Source organism: Blennius ocellaris (assembly GCF_963422515.1).
Source record: "Blennius ocellaris genome assembly, chromosome: 19".
NCBI classification, from domain to species: domain Eukaryota; kingdom Metazoa; phylum Chordata; class Actinopteri; order Blenniiformes; family Blenniidae; genus Blennius; species Blennius ocellaris.
Window position 1 is genome coordinate 3,970,097 of NC_137668.1, and position 25,073 is coordinate 3,995,169.

A 25,073-nucleotide genomic window follows, 5' to 3' on the forward strand; every position below is an offset into this window, starting at 1 on the left:
AGCCAACAATAATGCACAAAAGATTATTGGATGATAACCCAACAATAACAGAAGAACTCAAACACGTAACCAAGACAACACATACACAAAGTTAGAGGAGCTTTTCCCCACCATTCTTTGCCCCCTTCCCCCTCCACAGTGGCCGCTACAGTCATTTACAGTCTGTCTTACTATTGTCATTCTCGTTATTATTATGCAACAAGGAATTTAAAAAACATAGTACAGCACAAAACATTCAGTGACGTCTCGAGAAAAGGACAATATCCAGTCTGTGGATTAGCATTAATAAAGTCTTGAAAAAGTTCAAGATATAACAAATTAAGTAACACAGATAAACACACCATGTCACCAAACATGGCTGAAACGTCTTAAATAGTTCCACTTAAAAAGAGAACTGAAGCATATAAAACAGCCAAGCTGCTAAAGCTATTAAAATGACTGAAACAGCAAAATGACTGAGAAAATTTACATTTATATTGTAGTGAGTTTACATAATTCACCCACGGAACCTAAGTTAAGTTACAGAGTTCCGACGGGATAGTTAATACTGGTGGTAATTCCCTGTTGTATTTAGTTGTGTTAGGAGCTCACCGTTTTGGGAGTCTGCTCCATTGTGGTTGTAAAACGAATGTCTTAATGCCATTAAAACAGCCAGGATTAGCACCGTCACTCGACACACCGCCTCCCACTTTCATCTTTATGCACTACAATATAAGTATTCCTGTGTTTTTGTTGTTTTTTTCTGTTAAACGGGGGGAATTGGACTGTAATCTCCTGCTGAACGTTGAATAAGTTGAGAATAAAGTGATTTGACTTTGCCGGGCATTAGTTATGTCCCAAACATTTGTGAGTTATGAATTCAAATTAATTATGTTCCGGTCAGAGCAGCTTCGGAACCACTCGGCTCTTCCAGTTACAGTCCCGGGACAATTCGGCTCACTCCGGCTGTCATTCGTCGAAACCACTCGGCTCATTCCAGGCCACTCGGCTCATTCCGGCTGTCATTCGTCGGAACCACTCGGCTCTTTCCGGCAGGAGTCGTCGTGTCGAACGTTGCCTCCATTTTGCCTGCGTGCGTGTGAGTTGGTGTGTACACTGACGAGAAATCAGAAGCCGAACCGGATAAACTGCGACAGATATGGACGGGTAATATTCATCAGCTGTGCTTAAAGCGTGTGTCATGTGTGTATTTAAAGGCAGCAGTGGTCGAGATGTGTGTAAATGTTGGCTCTGTGACTCCTCCGTGTGAGCGGGTTTCCATAGCCACGAAGTGCCCGTTAGCATGCGGCTACAAGTTAGCACGCGGCTATTTGGTCTTTTATTGTTAAATATTAAAACCGCCGTATGTTTGTTGCCATCGCACAGAGATGAGCTCGTACATTCCCCTCATTCACACTCTCGTGGTTTGTATTACTGCGGCGGTACGCTGAAGTGTATGAGCATGAGGTGCTAGCTGTGTAGTCCCATTGATCCTTTGTGTAGAAGCTCACTAGCTTTAGCTTTAGCCGAGCAGGCAGGTGGCGATTTAAGTAAAGATGTATGTTGTGGCACGGGATGATGCTGTTACACACATGGAGCTGCTCACGTCCAATTCAAGGCGGCTCCAGCAGGTTCGACAGTGTTCACGATAACTCCTGTTGCTATTCTGTTTTCACGTTGATTCACTACAGATTACAGCAGACGTGTTAAAGTTGGTTCACTACAGATTATAGCCGATATGTTCAAGTTGATTCACTCCAGATTACAGAAGATATGTTCAAGTTGATTCACTCCAGATTACAGCAGATATGTTCAGGTTGATTCACTACAGATTACAGCAGATATGTTCAGGTTGATTCACTACAGATTACAGCAGAGGTGTTGAAGTTGGTTCACTACAGATTATAGCCGATATGTTCAGGTTGATTCACTACAGATTATAGCCGATATGTTCAGGTTGATTCACTACAGATTACAGCAGATATGTTCAGGTTGATTCACTCCAGATTACAGCAGATATGTTCAGGTTGATTCACTACAGATTACAGCAGAGGTGTTGAAGTTGGTTCACTACAGATTATAGCCGATATGTTCAGGTTGATTCACTACAGATTATAGCCGATATGTTCAGGTTGATTCACTACAGATTACAGCAGATATGTTCAGGTTGATTCACTACAGAGTACATCAGGGGTGTTCAGATTAATTCACTACAGATTACAGATTACAGCAGAGGCGATCAGGTTGATTCACTACAGATTATAGCAGATAGGTTCAGGTTGATTCACTACAGATTATAGCAGATATGTTCAGGTTGATTCATGACAGATTATAGCAGATATGTTCAGGTTGATGCACTACAAATTATAGCAGATATGTTCAGGTTGATGCACTACAAATTATAGCAGATATGTTCAGGTTGATGCACTACAAATTATAGCAGATATGTTCAGGTTGATTCATGACAGATTATAGCAGATAAATTCAGGTTGATTCATGACAGATTATAGCAGATATGTTCAGGTTGATTCATGACAGATTATCGCAGATATGTTCAGGTTGATTCATGACAGATTATAGCAGATGTATTCTAGTTCGGGATGCTAAGTATGACTCCATGTCTAGGATGAATAAAATGAGGAGGAGATTACAATGATTTCCACATTTAACTTAGAATGGTCATACTGCATGTGTAAACAACATTCAGATGTGAACCGCCTCTGTACAGCCTCGATGTCAACGCTACGCACACCTCCAACAGCCTTACAATCTACAGTAGTGTCTACTGTTGTACTCCACTATTTGTCTGCTTTTACCGGGTTCCTCATCCGGGGTTCTACTGAACACATAAGTTAAATGCTTGCAGCAAGCTGGACTTGAAGATCGACTGTCCAAATGACGGCTGGAGGCTCGCTGCTTTAAACTGCAGTGAAATGGAGCTGCAACTTAAACTGGCTTTATCAGCAATAATACTGCCTGTGTTCAGGCAGTAGTTTTCTTGATATTATGGCAGAACATCATTAATAGTCTTGCTTTTGTCGTTCTCATCAATATCATGGGACTCGGCACTGGTTGCATCCCTACTTTAATGCCACTTTAAGGCAGTTAGAGCTCTATTCTACATCACTGGGTTCATCACTGGTATTGCATTCACTAATTTTCTTAAAACATTCCAATCCACAGTGAACAACGTGACAAAAGTCTCTTCTGTTTGAACATGAATGTTGAGTTTGCATGTGGAGGATCCTGCAGGCTGGATTCGACTTTCAGTGCAGCGTGGTTGTCAGACTGGAGAAGGCACGTGACCTCAGTCTCCTGGTGACTCAGTATTCCACCTTGAATGAGTATTGTAGAGAAGCAGTCACAGTGTAATTACGTTATAATTTCAGTTGGAAACTGTTTGACGGAGAGGTTCAGTTTTTCACCTTGACGGCGTGTCATGTTTGGCCTTCAGAGTTCACTGTCCAGTCTCATCGCCATTATAAGCTGAAGCTGGAGACGTCGAGGTGTCATGACTGTAAATATAAAAGCTTTTTTTTTGTTGAGGCTCAATGTGAGCATCTCCCCTGTTAAAGAACAGATTAGGATTGAAGGAAAGCGAGCTGGTGACTACACACTTGTTTGAATTGAAATGGCTTTTTTCTGACTGTGAACTTTTGTATTTCAGCATCAGTGACGTTGCAGTTGGAGTGAAGGTAAGACTCTTTTCTTTACTGAAGGTGTACTCTGTTTTTTTTCTTGTATTGTGAAACCACAGGCACATAGTAGATGCTTATCTATGCCCTCAGACAGCTTAGCGAGATAAAATGACTTTAAGATAAAAACAATATAGTTTGAGCACTTTGTAATGATTTGAAGAAGTTTGATGACTGACTCCAGGTCACAGCTCTTTTCTTTTGCTCCGGTCTAAGACTGAATTATTGTTTTTCTGATGTTCAGATTTCCTCGTAGAGCTGAAGTTCAGCTCTGAACACATGAGGGTTTTAAAATCAAATGGAAAAGGAAACGCCACATAACTTTCAGAACGCCATTTCTTGGATTTGCAGCATTTTTACAATTACAGAAGCGTACAATGAATAGAAGGTAAATAAACCATCAGTGGCAATTACTTGTGTGTCAATTATTCATCAGCACCAATTTCATTACTATGGCAGCCTTACCCATCTTTATTTGTAGTTTCACAACTTGTAGCATTTCAGTGATACTTGCATATTCTTCATATTCTCCAAACTGACATCTAAAGTGCCACGTGCGAACCCTTTTGCTGAAACGAGAAGAGAATCAGCTGATCCAGAGAGATGGAGTTACAGTCTTTAAATCTTCTTGAAGCAAGTTTTTGTTTCAGTAGTGAACATAAATGTGTCTCCATGAAGAACACACAGGGAGAACCAGTCCATTCAACAGTGATGTGACTAACACCAAAACCAATCAGGAAATCATCCTAGAAAGAGACTGAACCCTCATAACGACAATGGAACCAGGTTTTGTCTGGATATCTGATCTGAGTTTCCACTGCATTTTGGCCCCCACCAGCGAGAAGTGAAAGTGCAGTAAACCAGCAGCTTCCGTGATATTGTAGGTCTTTGCCACCTCGTTTATTTCATCAATATTTCAGTGTGCAACACAGACGGCCACCGAGGGTCTCCAGCTGTTGGAGGAGAAGTCCGTTCTGGCTCCTTGTATCTTGTGCGCCGTGTGCTCACATCTCGGCCTGCGTCAGACAACTTTATTACCCGTTCAATTTATTTGTGTCATGTTGCTGCAGCAGGGGCCTGCAACATGGAGTTTATGGTAACCATAAAGAATGTTAGTGACAGAAGAACAATTGGTTCAAATTCAGTCAGACAGAAACAAGGAGGGGGCGTATGAAGCTATTATAAAGTTGTGTGGGTAATGGGTCCCTGGCCGCGCTCCTCGTCATCCCATCAGTCAGCTTTAAGAGCACGGGGCACCCGGCAGCTCCAGCGAGCCTTCTGGGACCCCGTGTAGCTCAGGATGAAATGACACATCTTGACATCTTCAATTCAGCAAGATTAAACCCACACCCGGCCCACCTCTCCCTCCTTTTGTTCCCTTAAAGCGTCTTCAGAGAGCTCTGCTTTACTGCCGTCTTTAAGGAACCTGTCTGGAAAACCGAAATGGCTTTCTTGACGCTGACTGTGTCTTTCTTTCTCTTTCTCTTTCTCTGGCAGAGAGGATCAGACGAGCTGAGTATGTACAACAGTCCCAACACTGGCATGAGCGGTATGAGCGGTGAGTTCGTTCCGCCCGCCCCTGAACAGGGACGGGGGGGGGGGGGGGGGGGGGTGGGACTGAAGTGGCAGGCGGCATTAAAAAAAAAGAATCAGAGCAATTGATAGGTGTGCTTGAAAAGTGGGTTCTCTGTTTTCTTCTGAGAGCTATTCAGTGTTGAGTAACGTCACAGTCCTCAGTAGGTGAGCACCCACACAGCACGTGATCCGCCAAGACAAAACTCAAACCTTCACTGCCTCCTCCTCGCCGGAGGAACACTCCAGAAACTACTACAAGACATGTCACATAAAAGGCGCTGGCTTTCCTCGGCCTCTAAACCTCTCATTCATAAACTGCTCCGTCTGGCTTCACCACGGCAAGTGAACATCCAGTAATGTCCAATGTAGTGATGAAGACGAGGTGCCATCAATACAAACACTCCAGAGGTGTTAAAGACTTCCTGCTGTTTCTCTTAGTGCCGATATACTCCAGCTGAGAGTGGATGATGTATGTATGTATGTGTGTGTGTATATGATATGTAGGTAGATTCAATTGTTTAGCAGCTCATATGCAACAATAAAAAGCCAAAACACACAGTACAGACTTTCTCTTTGCTAAATCTCTAGAAACATCAATATACAATATTTACACATTTCAAGGCACTGTGACTTAAAGTGATTTGACTCAGGCACCTCAGGGATGAGTTGTGCGGCCTGCTGGTCTGTGGAGCAGGTCAGAGGCGTCAACCTGGAGCTGAACCCTGCCTGATCACAGTCCTGTGCAGAAGTTGCTGGCTTTTGTCCAGCGTCCCCGAACCAGAGAGTCCAGTCCTGCAGCGTCTCTCCACAACAAACTACAGCATGAAAAAGAACACCAGACATGACAGACTGGTAAAACATCCGCAGCAGTTAGTTACAGATGTTCAGATGAGGACCCCAGTCTCCTCAGGAAGTACAGACAACTCTGTCCTGTCCTGTTGATGCCGTGAGTCTGACCAGTCCAGTTGTGACCAGCTCTGCATCGGTGCCCCGCTGGAGATCTGCTCTGTTCTCCTGAAATCCGCTAGCATCTGCTTGGTCTTGGAGGTCATCTTCTACAGGTGCTTGCTTGGTCGTTGGTGGTTATATTGGCTTGTGGTTTGGTGGTTTGGTTGTTTGGCTGGTCTGCCCTCTCGGCGTTTCCACCAGCAGCAGCGTGTCCGAAGTGAAGCGGTTTGCTGTCTGTTGTGTTTCGTGCCCCGTGGCCCTGCAGCACTGCCGCAGCAATGAAGCCAACTGGAGTCTATTTTCAACACAGTGGTTTACTATGAAAATGGGTGGATTCATGATGTTCACTTCAACGAATAACACCGAGCTGAGTTTAGACTCTGCAGGTGGAAATAGTATGACTGTTGTATGTGGAGACTGAGTCAGTGACTCTGCTCCTGTTTCAATGTTGAACTTTGATGAGGAGGATTTGGATTTGCCACTGTTGGTGCACATTGTTCGTACTGCATGTTTCCTCTTCAGATGGAGGTTTAGAGGTGTGAACAATGCAGGGCTTGACATTAAGGATTTTGATGCTTAGAACTTTTTACTTGCCGAAGTTTAATGGAAATATATAAGCTTGGGTTAATGTATGAATTCGACCAACATAACTTTTTACGTAAAAACACTTGTAGTTTCTTTAATAATCAAGATATTGTAATGAAACTCAGGGAAGGAATATGTCTTTGCACTCTTCAATCTCAAGGAATAATCATATATATTTTAGGTTTGTTCTAAATGAGTTGAATTACACCCACAGTGTTCATTTTAGGCCAACTGGCCTCAAATAAACATATAATAATATATGTAATATAATAATAATATGTATAATAAACAGCTTTTTGCTGTTGGTCTGAAAGAAATGTGATAGTATTCAGACTGGAGGTGTCACACCCTACTACGACATGCTACATAACCACACCTTATTTATTGTATTGGTCACTTTTTATCCATAAACATTTTTTTAATAACATGGTAAATGTGTGTCATGTATTTTTATTATATTAACAAATCAAATTGTGTCCCTGTTCCTCTTCCTGCTCAGTCCACTTTTTTTCTGAACCATAAAAAGTTATGAAACTTCGGGATTAGAGAGTCAAAATAATCAAAAATACGTCGTTTCAGTTTAAGTTGTTTTTTTGTGTTGATTTCAAGTGAGTTTTTAATTAGTTCCGGTGACGAACTGAATGTTGGCGGAAGTAGAAAATTTAAAATGGCGGACGATCAGGAGTTTCCCCGACTACGTAATTTGACGGATTCCCAAGGAATTACGTGACGCTATCCAATCAGAATGCATGGTGAGGCAGGCAAGACGCAGCGCCACTGACCAGAATGCGGAATTCCAATCGGGAAGAAAATAGCGGCCGCTATGGGCGACAAGCGTTTTCCCACGCTGTCATCTCGTTCACGCAGAATCACGTGATCATGCTCTCGGGAGAGAAATGGCCGCGCCCTGCGGTGGTGTGATCCGTTGGTGATACCAAGAGATTTTTGCCGATAAAATGCCAAAATATCGCCAAAAAAACCGCGAGCCCATTCGGGCAAGCTGGGAAGATACTTCATTTGCCAGACCAAAGCTTTTACTAGCCCCGGACGTTCAGGCAAGCCTCAGTGTCGAGTCCTAGAATGTAAAGGACTCTTTGAAACACCCCTTATGTCAGAGGGCCATTCATCTCTCTATTGTATGATGAATATCGCAAATAAATCTTAGGGTGTTTATACGAGGCATCGTGATGCAAAACATACTCAATTACAACAAATAGTCATAAATTCTTCCGCTTAACTTCCCATAGACAAATAACAGAACACAATTCAGCGTGTTGTGTCTATATGTTTCCATGCAGAGGCCTTTTGTGATCCAGACTGTTGATATGATGGAGACAGAGTCTGATACCTCGTGCAGCTCTACTGTCCAGGTTGTGTGTGTTGGCTTTAATAAAACCAGGGAGAAGCCAGAACATTTGATTTAAAGCAGGTCTGGACGTTTGACTTCTAATAGATGTGTTTACATAAACATTCGACCACTGCGACTGCTGCCAGCATTAGCTTCATTGTTGAGGTTTATCGTTTGTAACTGTATGTTGTCAAACCACACGATTTGTGAACATGCACCTGTTTTGATGCAGTCAAAGTTCAAGAGTGACATGTTTAAAATGTCTCTTGTTATGAAGTACCTGTTTGTGCGCTGTAGCTGTTCTTCAGCATGGACAATGGAGACGTTTTGGATTAGTTCTCTGGTAAAGGGCATGTGCTTATTTTCTACTCATCAGGAAAACTTCTTGAAAGTACCTGAACCAACAAACAATCTGTGCTGGGGGAAATGAGCCAGACTGTTCCTGCAATACCAACATGTACACAGTCAGAGATCCATCAGATCAGATAACCTCTCTTCACGACACCTTGTTCCACGTTGGATAGAAGCTGGTTGTTCCAGGTCTCGGGGCTGAGACGTCACAAACGAGACAGAAATGATGAATACATTACTTTATTGTTTGGGTCCAGATTAGAGAATAGTTTTTTTGTGTGACAGTGTCATAAATACAGAACATTACCACCCTCATCTCTACATTGTAATTAACTCAATCAGCGCTGGTGTGGATTTTCAGATGGGGCTTCCAATGGCAGTGACAGTAAGAAGCTCCGGGTGGAGGAGGCGCCCCCGTCTCGTGTCATCCACATCAGGAAGCTGCCCAACGAGGCGTCCGAGACCGAAGTCATCGCTCTGGGTCTGCCTTTCGGCAAAGTCACCAACATCCTCACACTGAAGGGAAAGAACCAGGTGAGCAGGAGGGCGTTCTGCCTCCACACGGCAGGAAGTCGTTATTGGTCAACATCTCATTGTGGCACGTCGGGCCTGCTTATCCAGCCGTGCAGCAGAAACCTCCACGATGTCTTTGTCTGTCCACCGAGGACGGCTGGACCACATTCTTGGCATTGGTCCCCCAGATTCCTGTTAAGTGCAGCTGCTTTGTTCCCCTCCTGGTGCTGGCGTGCCGGCTGGCCCCCGGCGATGGGCAGCTGGCCCGTCTCCGTGCTGGACAGCTTCATCTCTGCTTGGTGGATTTACACTCCACTGCACTGAAGCAGCATCCTGTGTGACCACAAGACACTTCAGTGACTTCACACCAATTCAAGTTCAGAACCTTTATGAAGTTTAATTACACAGTAGTTCTGTTACACGTACATAGAAAATTATTCTTTGATTGCATTTATGAAGTTTCAGTGACAATTTAGGATTTTAAATGTTCATTATATTTGGCCTGTTCTTGTACCTGAGCAATGTCATCTTCTCGTGTGTGTGTGTGTGTGTGTGTGTGTGTGTGCGTGCGTGCGTGCGTGCGTGTGTGTGAGTGAGTGAGTGACATCAGTGGTGTAGTTTTTGGTGCCGGTGGATTTCTACAGATCCTTCTCAGTGCCAACAGTAAGTTTTGAGTTTGTGTGCTGCAGGCCTTCCTGGAGATGGGGACGGAGGAGGCGGCCATCACCATGGTCAACTACTACACCACAGTGACTCCACATATACGCAACGCCCCCGTCTTCATCCAGTATTCCAATCATAAAGAGCTCAAAACGGACGCCACCAATCAGGCGAGTCCTTTGGAGCTTCACAGCTGTGCTTTGTGTGGATGTGAGGTGTCGGTGGTGATGGGGTGATGAGGGGAGACGAGCTGTAACAAGAGGCAGTGAACAGCGCTGACACATGAGGGGACTCACCAGGAAGTTGTCAAACCTTTGACCTGCTCCTTTCCCGTCTCTGTATTTTGGATCGATGCGTTCAAACACCAACTCTTCTGTTCATGAAAGTCAAATTCATCATGGCTGCCGTCCTGAGATGATGCAATATGCAGAATAGACGGAACGTTCATTCGTCACAAACGTAATGATTGTTTGTGTTCGTTGATCCACTTTCTGTAAATATTGAATCTTACCCAAGAAAAACCACGGCGGGTTAAAACATGTCAGGTGAAGCCTGTTTGCTGTTGGTTGCATTGTTGAGCTGTTTGTTGTGTTGTGGTCCCCCAGCGGACGCAGGCCGTGCTGCAGGCCGTGTCGGCCGTCCAGTCGCCCTCCTCCGATGTGCAGGACATCCTGGCTGCAGCCTCCAGCCCCGTGCTCAGGATCATCATAGACAACATGTTCTACCCCGTCACTCTGGACGTGCTGCAGCAGGTAGGGGACAGAGGCAACACTCTGGGAATTTGCAGTTGGAAACTTTTCACAGGAATAAACGTGAACACACCAGGATTCTACCAAATTGAAGTTTAGCTCTTAATGCGGAACTTAGATATTGTTGGAGAAAACATGTTTCAGCCCAATCCTGACTAGAGCAACCAGATTTCGTGGAGGCACAGTTGAACGTCTTTATGCCGGTCCTCCATCACCTGCACATCAATCAAAACACACTACAGGGTGACTGAGGCCACGCCCCCTACAGTCAACACCTCCACCTCCACCTCCTGCCAAACAGGCATGTTTTCTACAGTGCTGGACCAAAGTTTTGATCCCAGAGAGTGTTGAAGGAACAAAGTCAGTTTTGATGATATTATGTGGTCAAGTATTTAACAAATGTGTTGTCTCTCTATTGTATGATGAATATCACAAATAAATCTTAGGGTGTTTATACGAGGCATCGTGATGCAAAACATACTCAATTACAACAAATAGTCATAAATTCCTCCGCTTAACTTCCCATAGACAAATAACAGAACCCGTCGTCGTGTCCTTGTGCAAGGCACTTTATCCATATTGCCTTGTGTGAATGGTTTGAGTGGAGCATGAATGTTGGTGGTGGTCGAGGGTGCAAAATGGCCGCGCCTCCGTCAGCGGCCGCGGGGCAGGTGTGGGACTGGTGTGAATGTCGTAGTGCGTAGAGACTGGTGTCTTCTATTAATCCAGGCCATTATTATTTCCCTGAAACGTTCCGCCACCTTGCAACCGCAGCAGGAAAACACCGACGTCTCTGCTTCCTTCTTCTGTGTGCAGATTTTCTCCAAGTTCGGCACAGTCATGAAGATAATCACATTCACCAAGAACAATCAGTTCCAGGCCCTGCTGCAGTTCAGCGATCCCACCAACGCCCACCAGGCCAAGCTGGTGAGCAGACCTGCACGCGTGCTCACTGGTCGCTCTGCTGCCGGCAGCCCCGAGCTTTCTTCTTCTCCCCCTCCTTCCCTCCACAGGCTCTGGACGGTCAAAACATCTACAACTCCTGCTGCACGCTGCGTATCGACTTTTCCAAGCTGGTCAACCTCAACGTGAAATACAACAACGACAAGAGTCGCGACTACACCAGGCCCGAGCTGCCGGCCGGGGACGGGCAGCCCAGTCTGGACCACACGGTGGCAGCCTTCAGCAAAGATTCCAACTCCCTCCTCGGTAAGATCCCAGGTACATCCCACTTTTATTCCTCTTTTCTTTGGTCCGCTGTGCAACAAGAAGGCCCGTTCAAAGTGCCACTCTCCATCCCATGATGGTGTTTGTGCCCCCCAGGAGCCCTGAATCCTCTGAGTGCGGCGGCGGCTGCTGCCGCCGCTGCAGGGAGGGTGGCCCTTGCTGGACAGGCGGGATCCAGCGGGGTCCTGCTGGTCAGCAACCTCAACGAGGAGGTGAGTGACTCCCATCCCAACACGCAGTCAGAAGGACCGCCCACCACCCCTACCCACCGCCTCCATCCATCTGCTCTCCTTTTTTTCTGTTGCTGATCCTGGTCAGTTGTCTTCTTGTGCTTCATTTAATGGCCTCAGGATCCGTTCACAGGTCCAGGCGCCATTTCTGGAGAACATTTGATGGTACAGTTCAACAGAAGCGCTTGGCGGGACCTTTCAGTAGAATTGTTAAAGACGCACTCCGCCAGCACTAACTCCTTAACAACGTCTGTCGTTTGTGTCTTAATCCAGCACTGCTTCCCACCACGTCCCCCTCAGGATTATTTTACTGTCGTGAAGAATTGGTCCTTCCAAGACAAATCACAACAACATATTATTCACTCACCATAAGAGAGGAAGAAAACATCCACGTGTCTTCGTGAAATTACACTGTTTTGTTTATAAAATCAACTTTCATGTTGGAGGCACATTAGCATTTCTTTAGAAACCAGACAAATACACAGAAACATTGGAACTTTTCATGAGAGCTTCTTTTCCTAATTTTAGTGTAATTTTCCAAAACACATTATGTTTCTGAATGGAGCTCTTTTTTGTGACGGAGAAACAGACTTCCAGCAACTAAAAGTATTTCCGATTGTTCTCCTGCCTCTCGCATGTTATTTTGGATGTTGATGTTCTTTAGGCCAAACGTGAGAGTTCTTAAAATTCTTTTGATTTCTATAGCGCCACGGGTTGCCGTAAAATATCCTTTTATGTTACTGAACACTGAGTTTGGCTGTGCGATGCATCATAAGTGATTATTAGACATTATGTTTACAAAAATTCTGCATGTCAACACATCTGGCCAATCAGACGGAGCCTTGCTGCGCGAGATTGAACATTAAAAACAACCTGGTGACGAGACCAGAAGTCAAAAGGAAAAAAAGACTAAAAACAACAGACTGCAGGTGGAAATAACGGACGTATCAAGATGGCGCGGTGCAGAAGAGAAAGAGCAGTGCTGTCAATAACTTCTACTTTCGGCTTCATGGATTGGTCATTGTACAATGTCGAGATGCACCAACACTGATTGTGTCACTAATGCCAGCGTTCAGCCGCACTACTCATGTGCAATAGATGAGAACAACTCTGATCTTCTCGGGGAAAGCTGTTTGTGTTTTTCTGCTCTGAAGCAGCTTCTTAAATCAAACCTCATAGGATGTTTGTTTGCTCTTAGCAGATACAGGTCCAGGCTGTTTTGATTTCCTTTGGGTCATTCCACGTCATCAGAGGGAGTTGGGGGGGGTGTTTGCTGGTTTTCACCATACCCCCCCGTCCTTTGCCGACAACCCCCCTCCCCCCCCCCCCCTCCCTCCTCCCTCCTCTCGTCTGAACTGTATCTAACTGGGCTAACTGTCTCTCTTCTGTTTTCTCTCTAAGTTCTGCTCACTCCTCCTCATATGAAACAGCTCATATGAAATCATTCTGTGGTCTTCTAACCTGTCGTCTCAGTCCCGGAAGCAAAACATCTGCCTCGCTGTCTTCTCTCCTTTTACTTTTTTTTTTTTTTTTTTTTTTTTAAACTGTGACTTAAATGCTCTCGCCTAATGTCTCTGTCTCTTTTTCATCTCTGACTGAATGAGTGAGTCACAGTATCCCAACCCTCCAACCGCTCCGGGTGTGAAGATACTGTGCTCAGCGTCTGTGCTCAGCTCCTCTCAGACTTGTGTGAATGCCACATTTTACTGCCGTGGCCTTCACATCAACTCCTGCATGAGAAGTCGTATTGTTAAGAAGAGGAAAGTGGATCATGCCATGTCAAATCAGCCCATTTCACTAAAAAGATGTCAAAGCACCCAGCAGCGAGTGTGGAACATGTCCAGCTTTAAAAGGGGGTCACGACCAGCTGAGTGCTGCTCCACAACACCACACATCCACAGGTCATTACGTCTGTCTGGACCCACAGAGGTGGAGCCTCCAGCCAACGTGTGAGAATGTTTGTAACATGAAGCTCTCAGCAGCCACTTCCAGCATGTGGACTCTGGAACACTTTGCAGTGGAGAACACTCCCACTTTCAGCAACGTACAGAAGTCGACGTGTTTCAGGGAGACATTTGGAATTTTCTGTAGATCTAGACTCTTTTACTACAATTAGATGGTTCATGATTTAATGAGTGTACAGTGGAGGAAATCATTATTTGAGCCCTTGCTGATTTTGTAAGTTTGTCCACTGACAAGCGAGAGATAGAATATCAAAAAGAAAATCCAGGAAAGTATTTTAAATAAAAGACATAAGCAGACTTGCATTTTATCGAGTGAAAAACGTATTTGATCCCCTGGCAAAACATGGCTTAGTATTTGGTGGCAAAACCCTTGTTGGTAATCACAGAGGCCGGATGTTTCTTGTTTCTTGATTACCAGGTTTGTGCACATATCAAGAGGAATCTTGGTCCACTCCTCTCTGCAAATCATCTCCAAATCCTTAAGGTTTGGAGGCTGTCGCTTTGCAACTCGAAGCTTCAGCTCCCTCCACAGATTTTCGATGAGATTAAGGTCCGGAGACTGGCGAGGCCACTCCATTACCTTAATATGCTTCTTTTTGAGCCACTCCTTTCTTGCCTTGGCCATATGTTTTGGGTCATTGTCGTGCTGGAAGACCCACCCACCACCCGTTTTCAGTGCCCTGGCAGAGGGAACAATGTCACTCAGGATTTCACGGTACATGGCCTCGTCCATCTTTCCATCAATGCGTTGAAGTCGTCCTGTCCCCCTGGCAGAGAAACTCCCCCAAAGCATGATGTTTCCACCTCCAGGCCTGACGGTAGAGACGGTGTTCTTGGGTTCATAGTCAGTATTTTTCTTCCTCCAAACACGGCGAGTCGAGTTGATGCCAAAGAGCTTGATTTTGGTGTCATCTGACCACAGCACGTTCGCCCCAAGACTTCTCTGAATCATCTGGCAAACTTCAGACGGCCTGTACTTGGGCCTCCTTGAGCAGGGGGACCTTGTGGGCACTGCGGGATTGTAATCCATTACGGCGTAGTGTGTTACCAATGGTTTTCTTGGTGACTATGGTCCCAGCTGCCTTGAGATCCTCCGGCAGCAAGCTCCTCCGGTGTAGTTCTTGGCTGATTTCTCCCCTTCCTCATGATCAGTGACGCTCCACGAGGTGAGATCCTGCGTGGAGTCACAGAACCAGGTCGATTGGTGCTCATTTTGTATTTGTTCCATTTTGGAATGATGGCACCAACAGTTGTGTCCTTCTCACCCAACTTCTTGCCTATAGTCTGGTAGCCCAATCCAGCCTTGTGCAGGTCTCCAATCTTGTCCCTGCTTGTCCCCAGAGAGCTCTTTGGTCTTGCCCATGGTGGAGAGGTTGGAGTCCGATTGATTGCATGGGCACGTGTCTTCAATACAGGTGACTGATTGACACAGGTGTCTTCGCTGCAGTTAACACGTTTCTTTCGGTGTGTTTAAGGAGTTGGAGTATTTAACTAGTCTGTGGGAGCCAGAATTGTTAATGGTTGGCAGGGGATCAAATACTTATTTCACTTAATAATATGCAAAGCAACTGATATCTTTTATATAATGTGGTTTTCAGAATTTTCTTTTTGATATTCTGTCTCATTGTTAAAAGGAACCTACCTTTAAAATGATAGACTTTTCACTTCTATGTCAGTGAGCAAACTAACAAATATAGTGAGAGATCAAAGAATTATTTCCTCCACTGTAGTTATTTTGTTCCCTCAAAGAGCTTTACACTCTAAATCACATTCATTCATTCACACTCCATTTGATGTAGGATTCGAACCTACAACCCGTTGGTTGATTGTTTTGAAAGATTTCACAATACTTAGCATCACAAGGCAAAAATGTTGAAACTGTACTTTATTCCGTGGTTTTTACTGAAGGTCAAACTGGGATGTATGTGGCAGCCCTGAAACCGAGACCCCGTTTCTCGTAAAAACGTCAAACTTCCATAGCATTTTGGATATCCGTTCACACGACAACTGTAGTCAGAGCCACTGAGAACCCGATTTTTTAAAAGTGCCGTCACTCTGTCTCTGTGGAAACGGGATAAAATGCACATTTTCTGAACTGCAAATATTGGACATGCCCACCGCAGTCGTAGAGGAAGGACAAAGCAAACGCATGGTACAATATGACAATGTCACTCACTCATGATAGAATTTAGAGCTGACCACGAACTGTTGGTTCTGGATCCTTGACTTTAGAATTAGAAGTGGATTTTGTCAGAAAAACGAAATACATGAAGATTAAACACTTCTAAAATGAGTCCAATGCGTAATAAGACGTTGTCCGGTGTTGTGGTGGATACGCTATAACCATTTAACGGGAGTGTTCACAGCTCTTAACTGATTTCATATGAAGCTGGAGAACAGCAGTGCAGAAAACATGTCGCTGTGGGCTGTTGTGTAAATGTGTAATAGTACCAAACACAAAAGGGTTCACGTCTAAAACTTGCACACGAGTTGTTGGATCCATTGACATCGATCATGTAGAATGTGACTGGTTGTCAGTTTGGTAAAGCAGCTGGTTTGACATGGAATGACTTTGAAGTGCATGCTCTCTGAACTCTGGCCTCTCGCAGTGCCGTCCTCCCTGCTGAGCCTCTCCACCTCCAGGTTTTCTTTCCTCCCATGGTTCTGACTTTATATTGCTGGTTTGATTATGATTTTGACGTGAATGTGCCTTTACCTCATGCTTGTTCAGGATGAAAGACATTGGGTCTCCAGTTATTTGCTGTATTTTGACTAAAGAAAACATTGATCCAAGCCATGATCTCTGACCAAACTACCTGCATTATCCAGTGTACTGACCTATATTTTATTTTTGTCCCTCCCCCTCCTCACTTTTTATTTTTTCCTCTCCAATTTGCATTTACCTCCCTTTTCACGCACCCCACCTCTCTCTCTCTCTCTCTCTCTCTCTCTCTCTCTCTAACTCCAAACTCTCTATCTCTAAACTCTATCTCTCCAACTATAAACCCTCTATCTCTCTAACTCTAAACTCTGTCTCTCTAACTCTAAACCCTCTATCTCTCTAACTCTAAACTCTATCTCTAAACTCTCTATCTCTCTAACTCTAAACTCTCTTATCGCTCTAACTCTAAACTCTCTATCTCTTTAACTCTAAACTCTCTTATCGCTCTAACTCTAAACTCTATCTCTCTAAATCTTAAACCTTCTATCTCTCTCACTCTTAACTCGCTCTTTATCTCTAAACTCCAACTCCCTCTAACTCTAATCTTACTCTGTCTCTCTGAATAAACTCTCTCTCTCTCCTCCCTCTTTCTTTCCCTGGACCTTCCATTTGTGCCCCCCCTCCCCTTCAATCGCTGTTGGGGGCGGTTATAAATCCTCAATCACCCTCTTCATTAACTTTGCTCCAACCACTCTTCTCCTGCCGCCTGCTCCCCCTCCTCCTCCATGAACCCACCACCTCCATCACTCTCCGGGGGGAACAAAAACCAACCATTCCTCCTACCTACCTCCGTTCTGGATCGATCTGTCCATCTCTACCTCCGCTCCGCTCCGACTCTTCTACCTCTCTACCTGTCTCACGCTGCTTGTTGCTCTTCTCTCCCTCTAAAGATGGTTACGCCCCAAAGTCTGTTTACCCTCTTCGGTATGTTATCGTTAGCTCTCTCTCTCTCTCTCTCTCTCGCTCTCTCTCTCTCTCTCTCTCTCTCTCTCTCTCTCTCTCTCGCTCTCCTCTCCTGCTTTTGTTCTATTTCCATTCTATTTCTAATACATTTATTATTATTATTATTATTATTATCGTTATTATTATTATGGGCTTCTGTTTACTGTCTGCTCCCAGTAGTTAATTATTAGTACATGTTGTTTCCAGTTTATTGGTTATTGTTTACGTGATTCTTAAATGTCACTACAGAGTAATGTGTTAATTAATGCATTATTTTCTGCATGTGTATTTTTAATTTGTAGCCACCTGACACAGCTTGATAAGTTATGTTTAGAGGGTCTCTCTCTCTCTCTCTCTCTCTCTCTCTCGCTCTCTCTCTCACTCTCTCTCTCTCTCTCTAAACCTCAATTCTTCTGAAGTTTACTGTAAACTTTATTCTGGTGTGTTATCTGCTCTCTCTCTCTCTCTCTCTGTCTCTGTGTGTCTCTCTCTCTCTCTCTGTCTCGTCTTTGTTGAATTATCCTTTTTTTTGTCTCCCGGTGCTTACTTCAGATTTTCCTAACTGTCTGCTTTCTTTCCACCTCACCTTCCTGTCCTCTGCCCACCTGTGGCTTTAAACACAGGAGTGTATGGCGATGTCCAGAGGGTGAAAATCCTGTACAATAAGAAGGACAGCGCTCTCATTCAGATGTCCGACACCAACCAGGCCCAACTGGGTGAGTCTGGGCAACATGAAGCCACGGGTTGAAGGAGGGAGGGAGGGAGGGAGGGAGGGAGGGAGGGAGGGAGGGAGTTTATTCTCAGTTTGGTGTCAACAGCATTCAAAGGTACATGAAGTGGTATTAAACAGTTAAAAAAAATATACACGTGAAATAAATACTGAAGAGCAAATATGTATCAGAGATTTCAACAAAAACATGAGCTTTATTTATAATGAATGTCGCAGACGTATGACCTTCTCCTCCCCCGTCACGTTCCAAAGCTATGAGTCATCTCAACGGTCAGAAGATGTACGGGAAGATCATCCGGGTGACGCTGTCCAAGCACCAGACGGTGGCGCTGCCCCGCGACGGCCTGGACGACCAAGGCCTGACCAAGGACTACGCCAACTCCCCACTCCATCGCTTCAAGAAGCCCGGCTCCAAGAACTTCCAGAACATCTTCCCTCCTTCTGCCACGCTGCACCTCTCCAACGTCCCGTAGGTTCCCGCCGCCCTCCGTTTGCTCCTGCACCTCGGACTTCCCGAGGCTCCCCGCGGGTGGTTTGTGCTCAGAGTATTGAGAGGTGGAGTGTGGTCTGTGTTTCCCTGTACCAGACAAGACGTGACGGAGGAGGACCTGCGGCTGCTCTTCTCCAACGCCGGAGGAACCGTCAAGGCATTCAAGTTTTTCCAGTACGTCCCTCAGGGAGCCTCAAACTCGCTCCTATATGCAGGGTTGGGAAGGTTACTTGAAAACTGTAATCCATTACAATTACAAGTTACCTGTCAAAAAATGGAATCAGTAACTTACCCTAAGTACTAAAAGAAAAAAGTCATGTACCAGAGTACTTTTAGTTACTTTTGGATTACTTCACCAGCAAACATAGAAAAAAAAGACAAGAAAGACTAGAATGTCGTCTGCTCAGTGTGTCGACACGTCTTGTACTCTAATTACTCTGAACACGTTTTGAACTAAATCTAAACTCGGTAACAATCAGGTGTCAAACACTGATTTATTTTTTAAAGAATCTAAACCACAATACAACTAAAGCTTTTAATTTCTATTCAAGATCTTTTCCAAAACACAATTCTTTGTCCCTCCCCACCTCACTTTTTATTTCTTCCTCTCCAATTTGCATTTGCCTCCCTTTTCACACACTCTCTCTCTCTCTCTCTCTCTCTCTCTCTCTCTCTCTCTCTCTCTCTCTCTCTCTCTCTCTCTCTCTCTCTCTCTCTCTCTCTCTCTCTCTCTCTCTCTCTCTCTCTCTCTCTCTAACTCCAAACTCTCTCTCTCTCTCTCTCTCTCTCTCTAACTCCAAACTCTCTCTCTCTCTAAACTCTCTATCTCTAAACTCTATCTCTCTAACTCTAAACCGTCTATCTCTCTAACTCTAAACCCTCTAACTCTAAACTCTATCTCTAATCTCTCTAACTCTAAACTCTCTTATCGCTCTAACTCTAAACTCTCTATCTCTCTAACTCTAAACTCTCTATCTCTCTAACTCTAAACCGTCTATCTCTCTAACTCTAAACCCTCTATCTCTCTAACTCCAAACTCTCTATCTCTAAACTCTATCTCTCTATCTCTAAACTCTATCTCTCTAACTCTAAACCCTCTAACTCTAAACTCTATCTCTAAACTCTCTATCTCTCTAACTCTAAACTCTATCTCTAAACTCTCTATCTCTCTAACTCTAAACTCTCTATCTCTCTAACTCTAAACTCTATCTCTAAACTCTCTATCTCTCTAACTCTAAACTCTCTATCTCTCTAACTCTAAACTCTCTTATCGCTCTAACTCTAAACTCTCTATCTCTCTAAATCTTAAACCTTCTATCTCTCTCACTCTTAACTCGCTCTTTATCTCTAAACTCCAACTCCCTCTAACTGTAATCTTACTCTCTCTCTCCTCCCCTCCCCATTTCTTTGTTGGTTTTAATGTTGGTTTGTTTCCAGACTAAATATGAATGTTTGATGAGAGGTTGTATCTGGCAGCATAAATCACTGATTGATAATAACTGAACAACCTGCTGCTCAGTCAATGAGCAGCAAAAAAGTTTTGTCACGTGTCGCCTCAATGAATCCCTAAAACATGATCCTCTAAACGTATTGACAAAGTCTTCCTCCCATCAGCACCAGTACTGGTGTCAAACCAAATAGTTGGTATTGGCAGGTTACTAGCAGGTTAGGAGCTAATAAAACTAGTTGGTATTGGCAGGTTACTGGCAGGATATGAGCTAATAAAACTAGTTGGTACTGGCAGGTTACTGGCAGGTTAGGAGCTAATAAAACTAGTTGGTATTGGCAGGTTACTGGCAGGATATGAGCTAATAAAACTAGTTGGTATTGGCAGGTTACTAGCAGGTTAGGAGCTAATAAAACTAGTTGGTATTGGCAGGTTACTGGCAGGATATGAGCTAATAAAACTAGTTGGTACTGGCAGGTTACTGGCAGGTTATGAGCTAATAAAACTAGTTGGTATTGGCAGGTTATGAGCTAATAAAACTAGTTGGTATTGGCAGGTTACTGGCAGGTTATGAGCTAATAAAACTAGTTGGTATTGGCAGGTTACTGGCAGGTTATGAGCTAATAAAACTAGTTGGTACTGGCAGGTTACTGGCAGATTATGAGCTAATAAAACTAGTTGGTACTGGCAGGTTACTGACAGGTTATGAGCTAATAAAACTAGTTGGTACTGGCAGGTTACTGGCAGGTTATGAGCTAATAAAACTAGTTGGTATTGGCAGGTTATGAGCTAATAAAACTAGTTGGTATTGGCAGGTTATGAGCTAATAAAACTAGTTGGTACTGGCAGGTTACTGGCAGGTTATGAGCTAATAAAACTAGTTGGTATTGGCAGGTTACTGGCAGGTTAGGAGCTAATAAAACTAGTTGGTATTTTTGCCGGTTATGAACTAATAAAACTAGTTGGTATTGGCAGGTTATGAACTAATAAAACTAGTTGGTATTGGCAGGTTACTGGCAGGTTATGAGCTAATAAAACTAGTTGGTATTGGCAGGTTATGAGCTAATAAAACTAGTTGGTACTGGCAGGTTATGAGCTAATAAGACTAGTTGGTATTGGCAGGTTACTAGCAGGTTAGGAGCTAATAAAGCTACTTGGTATTGGCAGGTTACTGGCAGGTTATGAGCTAATAAAACTAGTTGGTATTGGTCGGTTACTGGCAGGTTAGGAGCTAATAAAACTAGTTGGTATTGGCAGGTTACTGGCAGGTTATGAGCTAATAAAACTAGTTGGTATTGGCAGGTTACTGGCAGGTAATGAGCTAATAAAACTAGTTGGTATTGGTCGGTTACTGGCAGGTTAGGAGCTAATAAAGCTAGTTGGTATTGGCAGGTTACTGGCAGGTTATGAGCTAATAAAACTAGTTGGTGTTGGCAGGTAACTAGCAGGTTATGATCTAATAAAACTAGTTACGTAACCCTGTTGCATGTAATCCGTTGCTACCCAACCCTGCACATCAGGTAACATGCCGTGATGTTCCACCATTACAAACTAGACAAGCAGGATATTGCCAAGTCCGATACCTAGATAGTTTTAGAACAAAATGTTTCTTGATAAATCCGGAGTCAGGACGTCATCCTGTTGCCTGATAAATGTCATGCAATCACAGATTTCTGACGTCTGTCAAAGATTGACCTGGACTCTTCCAGATCACCTCTAAACTGTAATGGACTCTTCCAGGGCCTGATGTCCATCTGTGGTGAACATTTCCACAAAGTCCGTGCAGTGGTTTTGACCTAGTCTTGCTACAGACAGACACACTGATATACGGCAATGATTCCTTGGCAGACGTTGAGCACAACGTGTCTCCAGGAAAGTATCATGTGTGGTTCTGGTCCTGGTCTGAGGTTCTGGTCCTGGTCTGAGGTTCTGACCCTGGCCTGAGGTTCTGACCCTGGCCTCGAGGTTCTGACCCTGGTCTGAGGTTCTGACCCTGGCCTGAGGCTCTGACCCTGGTCTGAGGTTCTGACCCAGGCCTAAGGTTCTGACCCTGGTGTTTGCTTCCTGCAGGGATCGTAAGATGGCTCTGATCCAGATGTCCACAGTGGAGGAGGCCATCCAGGCCCTGATCGACCTGCACAACTACAACATGGGAGCCAACCAGCACCTGAGAGTCTCCTTCTCCAAGTCCACCATCTGAGAATCTGACGCCCCTCCCCTCCCCTCCCCTCCCCTCCCCCACCCCGGGACTCTGAGGGGGTCTCACAGATCCAGGGGGTTTTGTTGTTGGGCTTTGGTTGATTCTGTCATTCCTTCAGACTTAAACCTTCTGACCCGTGTCGTCTTGTAACGGAACAATAGCGGACCCTCCCAGTACCGTAGTATTTTTCTGTGAGGCAGCGCGTCGACTCGGCCGATTGTCCTCCTTTACCATAGTTTGATGTAGGTCAGTGTTTGATTCTGTGATTTATTTGAAAAGATAACGGTTCATACGTGCCTTACTCGACAATATCAACAGTTTGTACAGCTGGACACTCCCACCCCGGCACTTGGCTCTTGGATGGATGTTTTGTCGTCATGGAGACGTTGACAGTTTCCCCGGCGGCGCCGGCGACCGAGCCTCGCTCAGGTTTCTTAGTTTGCTTTGAGCTGCCACCAGGAGAGCAGAGTGTTCCTGTCTGCCTCTCTTGAACAACAGGCAGCGGAAGTTGTGATTCCGCAGAGATCAGCTTTCATTTGCTCCACGCAGAAGATCCATGTGGCTGCTTTTTCCTTTTCTCCACATCCTCGGTTCTCTTGATTCCATAGCAGTGAGGTGTAATTGTCAGTGACTTTTTGAAGCATGCATAGTGACGGTGGAATCTCACAAAGTGTTGCATGCTGGGGAAGCAGTCAGAAGATGAGTCCACTGTGATTTCATTGTCATGTGACAGTTTACTTGAGGGCTACTCGGTTGGACCAAAGTTTCTGTGCCTTTCGTGTTTCCTTTGACTCATTTTAACAAGAAAAACATGCATTTCAAACACTCTGAGGAAGAGTGCCCAGACTTCAAGTGTGACTTCTCCCGTTTTATTTTTTAAACCCCAACACTTGCTCAGAAACAGTAGTTCTGTATATTTTTTTTCTTTCCAATTCCAGTTTTCTACAGCTCCAAATGTAAGGATTTGGTTTGGTTCTGAAGCGGCGCAATTAAAGCATGAAGTATTTTCTAACAAGGGAGGTGCAACTTGGTGTTCCTGCTTTTTGAGTTTTTCATGGTCTCTGGTGTATTCTGCATTACGTCTGTAGCATGCCTAATAAAATCTCTTCTGTTGCGCTGCGTTCACCTCCTCTGTCTCTCCTCCGCTCGCTTCTGAAAGCATCCTCAGTCTCATGGTGGGAAGGAAGCCAAAATCCATTTTGGAGCCACTTGAAAACAAGCTCTAATAAGCCAGATTGAGCCTGTGATGCTACTAATTCACAGGACAAGAAGTACATTTTCTTGATGCCTTTCCCACCCTGCCAACTGACACAATCTATTCCTCTGATGTCTTGCTCTCCTCTCCTCTGGCGGTTGCCTCTTTTCTAATCAGCCTCTGAGGGCCGCCGCTCTCCTGACAATTTGTCTGATCCATCTACTCGCTCTCACGCCTTTATCAATTGCATAAATGGTCTCAGTTGTCACTTTGTGTCCACGCTTTCTGCATTTTGCACCGCTGCCGGCTCCAAAGCCAATTTCCACATTGCACAAGTGTCAATGATGACTGCTTTTAGCAGTGTCTGGAAAAGTAATCACTTTAACCTTCATTCTATTCTCACAAACAACAGCTCTCTGCTTCGGTCTGGTTCAACTGGAGGTTTGGGCGAAGTCTAACATCAGGACACGTCTTCACAGGCCAAGTCATGGTGACGAGCTCCTTTGGTTCCACTTCAGCCTGGTTTCCACTGCGCAGTATGTGGCGGTATGGCTTGTGTTTCCACTGACAAAAGTTCCAAGAGAAGCGTCCCCAACCAGAACCCCCTCTTTTCCGTTAGAACGCCACCATTTTCCAACTGCGTCACACTGAAGGCTCGCGGCCCAGATGTCTTCCACATCGGTCCAGCGTTTATACTGTGGGGTGATGACGGCACATACCTGCTTTGTTATAGAAGCACAGAACAGAATTGGTTCTGAGTGCTTTGCCTCGTCGTACCATACAGCGCAGTGGAAACAATCGGAACCAACCTGAGAATACAGTATGACAGACTTTATCAGCTCCGTCAGGAAAAGTTCTCCACTCTAAAGTCAAATCCTTTAAACATTCGCCTGCCACTCTAGTAGATCCAACTGTTGAACTAATCCTTCACTCTGATATCTGCTCCTCCTCGCCTGGCATGAGCAGCTCAGTGTTTCTGCAGGTTGGTGTGATGAAGGTCAAACAATGAGGATGATGAAAGTGGTTGAAGTGACTCAACCTTCATGGTTGTTGGTCTGAGAATGTAATCTGCTGGACCAGAAGAGGTCTGAGGAGTCACCATTTCTTTTTTCATTTTCTTCTTTTATTTCTCCTTTTCTTTTTTATACTCTTTTTTTTTTTTTAACACCTCAGTTTCACATTTCCATCTCACTAAAGATCTCTGAGAATCAGTGGTCATAGGTGTGTTTATGAGGGGGTGGAGGGTAGTGCTCACCAGCCTCCCTGAAGGCGAATGGTCGCATTGTATCATGACTTGTGCTGGACCAGGTAGGGTAGTGTGTGTGTGTGTGTGGGGGGGGGGGGGGGGGGGGGGTTCTAGATTTCCACCAAGATGACAACGATGAAATGAAACTAACCAGTGTTTTCCAGCTCTGCTCAGTGAGTGCTGGCAGGATCCTGCACATCCGTGGGTCTCGCCAAAAGTCTGAGTGCTTTCCGCCCTGCTGGTGGGGCTACCAAGAGTGGTTCAGGTGTAGCAGGGC

General features: G+C 44.7%; 1 protein-coding gene across 2 annotated transcripts; it reads left to right on the plus strand.

Annotated features, from left to right (window-relative positions):
* The first annotated feature begins 1,077 nt into the window (after positions 1 to 1,077).
* On the plus strand, positions 1,078 to 23,775 carry LOC308144261 (polypyrimidine tract-binding protein 2-like). Of its 2 annotated transcripts, none has more exons than XM_080515338.1 (14): positions 1,078 to 1,146; positions 3,647 to 3,674; positions 5,172 to 5,232; positions 8,843 to 9,015; positions 9,684 to 9,824; positions 10,260 to 10,406; positions 11,220 to 11,330; positions 11,417 to 11,624; positions 11,727 to 11,842; positions 17,437 to 17,470; positions 18,112 to 18,204; positions 18,471 to 18,687; positions 18,805 to 18,882; positions 22,226 to 23,775. In XM_080515338.1, exons 1-14 carry the CDS (start codon positions 1,139 to 1,141, stop codon positions 22,353 to 22,355), a joined length of 1,545 nt encoding a protein of 514 aa, XP_080371464.1. In that variant the 5' UTR covers positions 1,078 to 1,138; the 3' UTR covers positions 22,356 to 23,775. The 2 variants fall into 2 exon arrangements, with proteins under 2 accessions (XP_080371464.1, XP_080371465.1); XM_080515339.1 differs by having other exon boundaries at positions 11,417 to 11,612.
* The last annotated feature ends 1,298 nt before the right edge of the window (positions 23,776 to 25,073 follow it).

Bases quoted from the DNA above. Each gene is read 5' to 3' on its own strand.
- LOC308144261 (XM_080515338.1), top strand. The intron at 9,825-10,259 runs GCGAGTCCTTTG...GTGGTCCCCCAG, and splicing joins AAACGGACGCCACCAATCAG to CGGACGCAGGCCGTGCTGCA. The intron at 11,625-11,726 runs GTACATCCCACT...TGTGCCCCCCAG, and splicing joins CCTCCTCGGTAAGATCCCAG to GAGCCCTGAATCCTCTGAGT.